The sequence below is a fragment of the Merops nubicus genome, unplaced genomic scaffold, assembly GCF_000691845.1.
Source record: "Merops nubicus isolate BGI_N331 unplaced genomic scaffold, ASM69184v1 scaffold27213, whole genome shotgun sequence".
Lineage (NCBI taxonomy): Eukaryota > Metazoa > Chordata > Aves > Coraciiformes > Meropidae > Merops > Merops nubicus.
The window spans coordinates 1-11,231 of record NW_008599989.1 but is presented as its reverse complement, the minus strand read 5'-3'; the positions used below and the strand labels follow the sequence as shown (position 1 = coordinate 11,231).

The 11,231-nt window shown below is 49.0% G+C and overlaps 1 protein-coding gene across 1 annotated transcript; it reads left to right on the top strand.

Annotated features, from left to right (window-relative positions):
• Positions 1-558: 558 nt before the first annotated feature.
• RPRD1B (regulation of nuclear pre-mRNA domain containing 1B) lies at positions 559-10,402 on the top strand (the record flags this gene model as incomplete). Its single annotated transcript, XM_008937586.1, has 4 exons — positions 559-688; positions 1,665-1,798; positions 8,461-8,567; positions 10,276-10,402. Coding segments are annotated over 4 exons (498 nt in total), but the record flags the coding sequence as incomplete, so codon positions are not given.
• Positions 10,403-11,231: the final 829 nt, after the last annotated feature.

The window sequence follows — 11,231 nt, the reverse complement described above, 5'->3', positions numbered from 1 at the left end:
AGTATCAGCTGGAATGCTTCGTGCGTTTTTTCTTCACAAATTAACTAAAGTTAACTTGTGTAGTTGACTCCTGAAGAGGTCGGTGGTGGAGCTGTGTCCCCAGGGGCAGCTCTGAAACCAGCCAGTGTCACCTCCCCAGCCCGTGCTGCCCTGTGGAGCAGGTGATGCTGGGGAGCTCTGGCTGCAGTTGCTCTTTATTGTATATTGAGTATCAGGTTTTGAAAGATTTGAGTTTGGCTTGCTGTAAAAACAATCACCTGTGGGTTTTGCCTTGTGTGTGTTAGTAACCAGAGTGCTCTAAAGATCTACATCTCCCATAGTAAAACAGAACCTGCTGTTAGGGTGGGGAGGTTATAGTGTGTGGAAGGAACAGAAGGTTGTTTTGGTACTTGCAGGCTACTGATTGCCCTCAGTGACCTGGAAATACTTTGAACTTTAGGCAGAAATGCTATAAGCAACTTTGGACACTATGTTAATGATTCCAGGTGAAAGAAATGAGAAATAAACACAAACTCTCTATTTTTTCTCCCCTTTCTGTCTTTTTTTCACCTTTCCCAGCAAAATCAAGTAGGAAACTTACTTTCCTCTATCTAGCAAACGATGTCATCCAGAACAGTAAGAGGAAAGGTCCTGAATTTACCAGGGAGTTTGAGTCTGTTCTTGTGGATGCTTTCTCTCACGTTGCCAGGTACGTTGCTGTGTTACCTGTGTCTCCAGCTCTTCCTTCTAGAGTTTTGCATTTTATTATACAAAGTTTAATCCAATTGGACTTTGTTGGTTTGGGGTTTTTGAAGTCCCAGGGGTGCCTGCGTCCTCTGGTTGGGAATGGATTCTCCCAGCTTTATGCTCAGGGCTGTTCAGTGTTCCTGTTTCTCTTTGGGCAGACTCGTTGGTGTGAGAATTGTCCCCTCGTGGCATCACACCTCTGCTCTCTGCCTGTGCCCCCTGTGGACTTTGTTTGGATTTGTACCCAAAGGTCTGGCAGGTCTGTTCATGGGAACCTGCCTGTGCTTATTAAAGCCATGTAATGAATGGATCATCCCTGTTGTCAGGAGACTGTTGAAGAGCTGATATTTTGGGTCACTGGGTTCTCATCAGCCTTGTGGCTTGAGCAGAATTCCCTGTTGTGCTGCTGGGTGTAGGGGCTGCTCCCCATCAGAGCTGGGCTGACTCTTGGCTCAGGTTTCCTCTGAGCAGCACAGTGACTCCTGTTGGCTGGGTGCAGGGGCTGTGGTGTGCCCTGAGCCTGGCAGGGTGCTCTGGGAGCACATCCAGATGCCCAACCATCCAACCTGCTTTAACTGGGATCTTACTGACTGAAACAGTGGTTTGAAGTTAATACTCTGGACTGTAAACACGTCAGCTTAGGGGTATTTTACAGCTCTCCTTGTGAATTCTGAGTGATAACAAGTTTTTGCCTTCAGAGTCTTTCCTGCCCTTGCTCTGGGGGGGAATGGGGGCTGTTCTCAGGCAAGCTGTGGTTCTGATAAGAGGGGGAAATTTGCCACACTTTTGTTTGTACAGTTTTTCTCAGACAACAGGAGAAAGCTTCTCTCCAAACGTGCAGATATTGCTGTGGGTGCAGCTCCTGCTTTGGAGGGTGCTCTCTTAGCACAGGAGACATCCTCCAGCTGAACTGTGGTTATTTTGTGCTCCTTGGACAGAGAAGCAGATGAGGGCTGCAAAAAGCCCTTGGAACGATTGCTGAACATCTGGCAGGAGAGGAGTGTGTATGGCAGTGAGTTCATCCAGCAGCTGAAGCTTTCCATGGAAGACTCCAACAGCCCCCAGACTAAAGGTAAGTGTCTGTGCCTTCTGCTGGGTGCCTCAGCTGGGGTTTTAGACTGGTGCATGTCACACTGAAAGCACTGTGAGGAGTTGAGCTCTGGGCTCCTGCAGCTGAGTTGTGGCCAGAGCTGGTTGTGGAGATTCTTCAGGACTGTTTTGGAGCTGGCTGGTTTTCCCTGAGCCCACAGTTCTGATTGGTGGCTGTGTTGGTTGGCAGTGAGGTTTGGTGGAGGTGCTGGCTGGGCAGAAGGGTCCAGGCTGCCTGTGGGTGTGGAGACAGCACGTGGAGGTGCAGGGAGCTGCTGGCTCCACCCAGGGAGCTCAGGCTGTCTCTGAGAGTGCTCAGCTGTGTTGTTCCAGTGGCTCACTCAATGCTGTCCCTGCTCCCCTTCTCAGATTGATGGTTATATCTCATTATGATTCATCAAGGACTTTGTCATAGTTGAAGGGTGGAATATATGCCCAGGAGCCTGTCTGGTCTCCTTGCTTACACTGGCTGATGTCCTTTGGGTAGAACCACAACTTTGCACCATTTCACATCCTTAGCACATGGTGATTGCAGCCTCAGTGCTGCACGGGGGCACTGTGAGCAGCTGGGTGTGAGCAGCTGGGTGTGAGCAGCTGGGTGTGAGCTGCTTGTGCCAGCCTTGGCAGGTCACTGCCTCCACACCCCTTCAGCTGGCAGTGCCCTGAGGAGGGGGAGCAGTGGGGTGCCTGGCCTGTGGGAGGGGAAGGTTGTTCAAGAGTATTCTGGCAGTGGGAATGTCCACTTTGCAGCTGCAGGGATTGTCAGTGTCTAACGAGCTGAAATCACTTTGCTGCTTGGGCTGAGTTCTGCTCTGATCCCTGCAGAGGTGTGATACGTGGAGAGAGTTGGTTTAGCCATTACTAAAGGGCTCTTACACCTTTCCTAGGTGGTGAGAACAAGCTGCTGGAGTTGGCAATTAATACAGAATTAATACGAATCCCTGAGCATTGAGATGGAGCTGGATGTGCAGACATACATTTGTGGCTGTTGTTTTGGTTTTTTTTTCACATGCTTCTCCAGGCAGAGCTCCTGGGTGGTGCCTGAGCAGCTTCCATCAGGGGCTGCCAGCTTGCTGTGCTCCTGCTGTGCAGCTCAGGAGGCACTGCCCCTTCCCCAGACACCAGGCTGGCTGCCAGGCTGGCCCTGCTGCCAGGACAGGGGTGCCCATGCTGAGGGCTCTGTGCCAGGCAGCTCCTGCTGGGCTCTCTGTGCTCTGGGGGGAACAGCACAGACACCTGTTTGTCATGGCAGGACAGAATTTACACACCTGGATTCCTGTTGAACAGTTTAACTGAGGATTTGGAACTGTTAATTTAAGGTGCTGAGATAGATGTTCCACAAGTGTAGGGCTTTTAACCAAAACAAAGCAACACTGTGTGTCTGGGGACATGGCTGGGGCTGGCCAGGGGCTGCCTGGGGCTGGCTGCTGCTCCCTGGCAGTCCTGCTGCTCCTATCTTCTCGACTTAGAAACGTTTAGACAAAAGCCAATCCCTTCCTGAGTGTGAGAGACCTTTGTGGGGAATGGAGTGGGGAATAGGAGTGTTTTCAGAAGTGCTGTGTGCATGTCTTCCCCTGGTGAGGAAGGTGCTTCTTGCCTGGGCTGTTGGTGATGTCAGTGTGTCTTTTATTTGGGAGAGCTGTTGGGGTCTCTTCATGAATGGGAATATTGAATGTTCTTGTCAATTCATTGTAAGAAGGAAATTGATCTGTTTTTAAACTTAGAAAAAGGATTTTGAAAAACTCAGCAAAGTTCTGAATTTTTCTCCTTGTTTTGACTGATTTATTTCCAAATTAGCTTGTTAATGGTAAGAGCTGGTTTCACGTGGGGTTTGGTGAGTTTCTAAGATGGCTGGTGCCTGTCCAGGTTCTGAGTGGCCACTGTCTGGTGCAGAAGGCTTTGTTGTAGTTGCCCTATTCTGTTTTCAAACAGGTGAAGTGAGTGAGCTGGACAGGATGTCATGTTTTACAGACATAGCCTTTCTTCTAAACCTGGGAAAGCATGGCCTGCTCCTCTGCTCCTTCACCCGTGCTGACTTCTTGGCTTTGTGTACACCCAAAGCAGGCACAGCTGAGAAGTAGGTGCTGCCAGGATCTGCAGATCAGTACAAGGCTGTGCTGTTAAAGCTCTTTAAAAGTACCTGGTGCTGTGACAACAAGAACTCTTTACCCTAAGGTATGGCAGCACATTCATGCACGTGGTTCTCTACAGCTCTCTCATGGCAGTGCCTTCAGCTCCTGGGCTGGCAGGTGCCTCCTGAGCAGGATGGCTCTGCCTGGTTTGCAGAGCACCTCCTGGAGCTGTGGGATGTGCAGACAGCAGCAGAGGCTGTGTGGGTGAGGAGGGACACCTCTGAAGCCCATCAGGGTGGGTTTCAGTGTGGCTTGCTGCTGGCTGCAGTAGTAGTCAGGCCTGGGGAGATGTGGGGCAGTGCCCGTGGCCACGGAGCTCTGGGGAGCTCTCCCCTTGGGGGGTGGGCAGCCAGCCCCTCCTGGGCACTGCCCACCCTGGCTGGGCCTTCCCCACAGCACAGCTCCCTCCTGCTGTAGCCTCCCAGGTCCTGTGAGGAAATCATGCATATACATGGAAATGAGCCTTTGAATATTCATGCCTTACATTGTTCTAACTCTGGGTGCATTCGTTAAGCTCCCATTTCGTTTCTCATTAATTTAATTTTTACTAGAGTGTTTTACAAGCAATAGGGAAGGGAAGAACCCCCGTTTATATAAAAGCCTGGGAAAAGCAGGTCTGTGGAGGTTCAGTGTGGAGTCTTTCAGTGCTCTGGGGCTGCCAGGTTTTCATCAGCTGTGTCAGAAGCAGCTGAAGGAAATCCTCGAGTGTGTGCTGGTCGAGGAGAGGCACCTGCCAACACAGAGCTGAGCTGCTCTGCCTGGGCTCACCTGGCAGATCCAGCCCAGGAGTCAGACTGTATGAAACAGGAGGAGAGCAGCAGTGAGGAGAGCAGGCAGGGCTGCCTCCACGAGCACCTGAGAGCTGCTGGGGCTGGGGGGACACTTTGGAGCAGATCACCTCCAGGTATGCTTGGCCTGGGAGAGGCTACCCACAAATGTGTTGTAATGAGAACTGAAACAACTGTCAGCTGCCCCCAGAGAAGCAAAGGGTTGGGGTCCAAAGGGCCATTAGCTGCCCTGATTGTGTTCTGTGACTCTCTTCTGTTTTCTTGGGAAAAGTTGTCTGCTGGTGGTGGTTGTGTTTGATGTTTTGTCCTAAACCACTTAGAAAAGTGTCTTTCATAAAAGTTTATAGGAGGACCTATAGAATGTAAATTTATATGGGGTCATATAAGCAAAACTCCTGGTGCTTAGAGTTTTAGTTGTTACAGTTTTGGGAGGGTTATTTTTTGTTGTGCTGGTTGAGGATGGCAGCCCTGCCAGCACATAAAACCCCACAGCAATCCACCCAGGCTGCCTTTCAGACCAACATCTACCTGCAGAACCTCCTGGGTCACAGCTTTCCCTGTCCCTCCAGAGCTACAGGATCTGCTCAGTGCAGCTTCCTCACGTTCCCCTGCACACAGAAGCTTCTGCTCCCACATCTTGTCATGTACCTGTGTGCTGAACTGTTAGCAAAGGCACGTGATGTAGCTGGGCTGAGACTGATAAATCCTCATCAGAATTAAGGACTGTTTGGCTTGGTGTTTGTTTTTTTCAGATAGAAGCCCCTTGTGTGGTTCCCTCCAGTGAAAGGTGTTTTCTGTCCCAGGGAGTTCCTTACATGTGCTGTGGCTGTGAATGAGGAGATGAACTTAATCGAGTCCTCATGAGAGAAGATGATAATTATATATTGCCTTGAGATTTAAAGAAGGTCCCAAACCCCATGTAAACCCACTGGCTTTAGCAGAGCAAAGTTTTAAACTCCCAGTTATCCCTTTGACTGTGTGTATTCAAGCTCCACAGCTGGCTTCTCTCTGCTGTGCACGGGAGCCTGGGCTCAGATCAGAGCAGGCTGCTACCTCTAAAGCCAGAGGCTGAGGATGAGACCAGGAAGGTGAGCACCCCAGGTGGGAAGAGCTCCTAAGCTGGCAGCTTACAGGAAAAACTCATACTTTGTCACAGAGATCTGTGACACTGTGCTGCCTCAAACCACCAGAGAGGGTTGAAGAGGGAAAAATTGGCAGAGAAATACCTTTACAAGTCTCCAGGCACAGCAACAGCAAGATGACAACAACCTGGGGCTCACTGTGAAGCTGTTCTGACAGCAGTGTCTGCTGTTGTGGAGGGATGAGGTGCTCTGGGGAGCAGTCAGTGAGCAGTGGGGACCCCAGTGCAGCAGGAGAGCTGCCTGAGCTCCAGGAGCAGAGTCTGTCTCCTCTGCACCTCTGGGTCAGGAACGGGCTCTCCATTTTCCTGGGGGAAGCTCCTGTGCTCAGTAAGGAGCCATGGCTGTTTCAGATGGGTCAGGTGCCACTGTTGGGTCCTGCCTGGCTGTAGGCTCAGGGGGCTTGCTGGCCTCTCCTCCTGGCAGCTCTGACAGGCTTCTGCAGCAGCGTGGGCTGCAGTGGTTAAATACCTCTGCCCAGCACACCCCGAAAGCTGCCCGTGCAGGGTGTGTTATAACTGCTGCCTGCCTCCCTCTTCTCTTTCAGGGCTCCTTTTCCACCACTTAAAACCATATTTTTTTTCCTGTTCTGATGAAATGGAGGTGGCCTTTCAAGGGTTCTTCAGTGGGGTCTTCTGTTTACTGGTGCCAAGGAAAGCAGTGCAGCAGTCCATGCTGATGTCATGCCACTCGTGCCCAAGATGCTGTTTCAGAGCTGACTGAAAAAGACCTTGATCTCCTTGCCCCTGTGTCCCATCAGGTGCCTTTCCTGTGCTCGGGGGGTGGCTGCTCTCCAGGGGGGCCAGCTGGTGACTGGCACTCAGGACTGCAGATGTGTGGGCACCTACCTTCTTCAGACTGTTTCCAGTCAGACTTACTTGGGCTTTTTCAGACAGAAAGTTCAGTGAATTCTGAATGTTCTGTGTTAGAGTGAGCAAGTGTGGTGCCCTGTCTTGTGGCAGACCAGTTGGTGAAGCAGGAAGAGCTCTTCAGCAGTTTGGGTCCCAGTTCTTTGTTCTCACTGGTGTGTGCACCGTGGCTGTGCATTCTTCTGTCCATTACCTCAGGGCTTTCTTCTTCACTGTTAATTACTTTGGTAAGCACACACAAGAGATAAATACTGATGGCACTTTGTATGGGGCTGCATAACTTTAAACACTCTCCTGGGCCATTTTGTCATCTGCACATCTGCTGTTCAGCTTGACTTGTGTCTTTTGCAGACCTCAGTGGACAGCAGCCCATTTTTTGGTGGATCTGGTATCTTAGGTGCTTGTCAGTCAATTACCCAGCGCTCTCTTACACCAGTGGTACACACACAGTACTTAGACTGTACCTTTTTCTAGCCTAGATAGCTTTGCTCTAGCATACATCAAAACTTCTCTGTTGTAGGGTAGCTGCTCTGTGCTGCTTTGCCTTGCACCAGGTCAGTCTGCTCTCTGACAGAGCTGTGTTTGTGTCCCCTCAGGAAGGTTGCCCACCTTGTGCCCCCACGAGCAGGGTGTCCAGCACCTCTGGCTGTCTCTATTAAAGTGAAGGGCTTTTTTCCAGGCCTGTCTGCCTGACAGGGCAGGCAAAACTCTGCATTTAAGGATAGACCTTTCTGTTTGCTTCCACTCTAGAGCTGGGCAGACTGATTTCACTTTACATCAAGTATGATCTTGGATTTCCCTGTGAATCAAAGTGTGTGCAGACTCCTGCCCTTGAACTCTGTGATCGTCTCAGGAAGACCTGACTCCATTGAGATGTTCTCAAGACTCCATCCAAAGCTTTCTTACAAATTACCCTGACTCTTATTAATTTTGGTGGCAAGTCTGAAGGATGAGCTGTCTCCTGTAGGTTCTGTAGCTGGATCAAAGGCTGCATTAAGGCTTCTGACTCATGAAATAACCTGTCTCATCCCTTTCAAGCCAAGGTGTGCTACGCTGGGGTTCATGTAACCACGCTGCCTTGTGTTATGAAATCCTCATTTTGAAGTGCTGTAGTTACCAGCCTGAAGATCGGTTCATGCTCTGCCTGTGGCTGTTGCTGTCACATCTTAGAGTTCTGGTTTCACAGAGCTGGCCTGAAGTCTCTATTTTGGTGGTTACACGGTTGGGTGCATACCCAGTGGTTATTTAGTTGATTGTGGGTCCACAGCTAAGGTAAACTTGGTGCAAAAATAACTTGAAATTCTCCTGTCTGTATGTATTTTAGCATCAATGCTTCACTTCTGCTGGCAGAAATCCCCACCTACATACGTGGTGTTAACCAGAGAAACTGAGCAGGGCTGGAGACCTGCCATTTATTGACAGATCAGACATGTACTTGAGTTTCCTCTGTCCACTGTGAGTGGTGCAAACGGTGTGAAGACTGTGTCCTTGGGTCCTTGTGCTGGCACCTACAGAGACACACGTGGGCAACATCAGCCTTGTGTTGCTGCTTTGCACCCCAGTGTTTGGAACAGGGTGGCAGCCCCGGGGTCAGCTGTGGTCATCCTGCTCTTCAGAGACATCAGCAGAGCACTGGGCACTGTTCTCTGCAGCAGAGCTGGTTGTGGTGGGCGGATCTGGCATCCCGTGAGTGGCTGATGTGTGTCTTCAGTTGCAGAGGAGAAGAAGTCTTTGAAGCGGACTTTCCAGCAGATACAGGAGGAGGAGGATGATGATTACCCTGGGAGCTACTCGCCCCAAGACCCCAGCGCTGGGCCACTGCTGGTAGGTGGGGCGGCTGGGGGGGGAGGCTGTGGGGCGGCCACGAGGTGGAGCTGCCAGCGAGAGAAACGCCAATGGAGCGGTGCAGCGGGGGGTGGAGGAGCCCTTCTGGAGAGCAACAGCTGCTCCTCCCCTGCTGGAGCAGCCTGCCACCTCCCAGCGACTTCAGGTGGTCTAAACCAAGCCCTGAGGAGTGCTGCCAGTAAAGAATCTCAGGGGGCTGCTGGAGGAACACACCACATCTTAAATCCTTTCTAGGATCAGTGTGTAATCTCTCAAACTCAAAGTGGTAACAGTTAAAACTTAATTCTGTTTTTTGTAGGACATCTTTCATGAGCTATTAAAAACTAAACCTTTGATAAATCTGTGTGGAAAACCAGTACTGAAGACTTTATTTTGGGGCTGACACATTAGTGGTGTGGAAATAGTAGGAATGAAAGAGAGGATCATTCCGACCATTCGAGGCTGCAGAATGAACATATGTTAAACCACTGTCTATCTGAAAAGGATAAAAAGTGCACTCTCCATCTGGTAGGCTGTAAACACTGAAAAAATAAGTAACAGTTGTCAAGGCAATAAGTGAGCTTTTTTGTTTTTACCTCCAGATGCCTTGCAGCTTATGGCTTCTCTCAGTGATAAGTGTTGGCTTTGTTACTGTTGGAAATCATTATCAGTTTGCAAAGAACTAGTAAATATTAGGTAATGGACTCATTTTTCAGATTTAAAAAAAATATTTATTTAAGTTTTTTCAGTGTTTTTATTAATTTTCAAACTATTGAAATGTAGTTTAAACATCAGTGGTGTTGTTTACAGGGCTAATGCTTGTTCCAAAAACCTCCCATTAAAATGTCAGCATTTTTTAAAGCAAAGAAACTTTTTTTTTTTCCTCTTTGGGGAATTTTTCTTTTTTTTTAATATATTTTTTTTTTGAGCAGGAGGAAATGTGTATCAGGGGAGGCCTCTTAAGGCTCGTCCACATCCTTTTTGAGCTGGGCTACGTTTTGAGGACGTTCCTTTAGGCTGACACGTTTGTGTCAGCAGCTGAGAGGTGGAGTGGAGGGGGTAGAGTGGAGCCCAGTCTGCTTGTGGATTGCCCAGAGCTCCGAAGAGCCAGCGGAGCCAAGCACCAGCGGCACAGGAGGGGCTGCCTTAGCAGGGGTAGTTTCACTCTCACCAGAGTTTATGGCAGGTAACCAGTCACAAAATTCTAAATCTTACAGCAATGGAAATCTAACACGGTTTTGTTCAGACTAGTATAAATTTGGGTTTGTTTTTTTTCCTCTCTGCCAGAATGCACCTTTGGATCAGAAAAAAAAGGTGCATATGCACTTCAGAGAGTCTCTAAGAAAGGGTCAGGGGTGCTCAGCTAAGAGAAGTAGTCCCAGCCTGATGGAACCCAGAGGCTGGTGTGGTCAGGGACTCAGGCTTTGCCTCAAGTGATCACTTCTCTTAATTGGAATGAGAAGTTTTCCACTGCAGAACCTTGAAAAAGATGATCCTACTGTGATAATGCAGAAGTTCCTGAGCAGTGGGATACTGTCAGCTTAGTAAATATGCCTCGTGTGAGGGAGCAGCAGGTTAAGACTTACGTGAAGGAAATATTCCCCAAATGGTTGCTTTCAGAGGGGGGTGACCTCAGATGCAGTGGCCACATCCACAGGAAATGGCATTAAAGTTACCTGCTTTTAATGCTGGCTAACTTGTCTTGTAGACTGAGGATTTGATCAAAGCCCTCCAAGACCTGGAAAATGCAGCATCAGGAGATGCAACAGTGCGGCAGAAAATTGCCTCCCTGCCTCAGGAAGTTCAAGATGTTTCATTACTGGAGAAAATTACAGGTATGAAACTGGAAGGTGAATGAACGTGAGTCCAGAGAATAACATAGAAATCAAAGTGGGTTTTTTCTTGAAATAACCACGATGTGTGGTGAATTCCTGCTTTTGTCCTCGTTTTGTAGCTCTTGGGTAATGAGCAGGTAGCAATCTGAGGGAAAACTGAAGAGGAAACTTGGAGCTGCTGCCACTTGCACCAGGGCTTTTGTACTTGGAGAGCATCAACACCATTTTGCAGGAATGTAAAGGAAATGGGGCCAGAGTTCTGATTTTAACACCTTGACTGTTAGGTATTTTTGAGTTTTCCCAGGATGTGCTGTGTACACACACAGACCCTGATTGCTGTGGAAAAGGAAACTCACCACCCCCATTCGTCTGTCAGTCTTTAATTGGACTTTTGCAATTGTGTTTGAGAAGTACAATGGGAGCATTTAAAGGCTGAACTGATTTGACTCTTTTTCGGTGAAGTAGTTTTATTTTAGAACTTATTATGAACTGTCACTTTTTCAGTCCTTTATGATATGCTCTTACACTGTACAACCGTGCACTGTATCTGCTGGTATTGATACGTTTGGAGCTTTTCAGAGAAAAGAAGAATTCAAAAGTGCACGTCATATTTAAACGTGAAAGCCACCCCATCAGTTTAACTGAAAATACAGCCTGATGTCTTAGCTTAATTAAGCTGTTTATGGAGGCTCGTTTCATAGGTTTATATCCCCCATGCCCAATCATTTCCATCTCCACAAGGGCAGAATGCAGCCAGTCATGTCAGCATCTGAAAACCCCCCTTCCTGCCCGTTCCCTTGGCAGCCCTGGGGGCAGAGCTCCCCTCCCC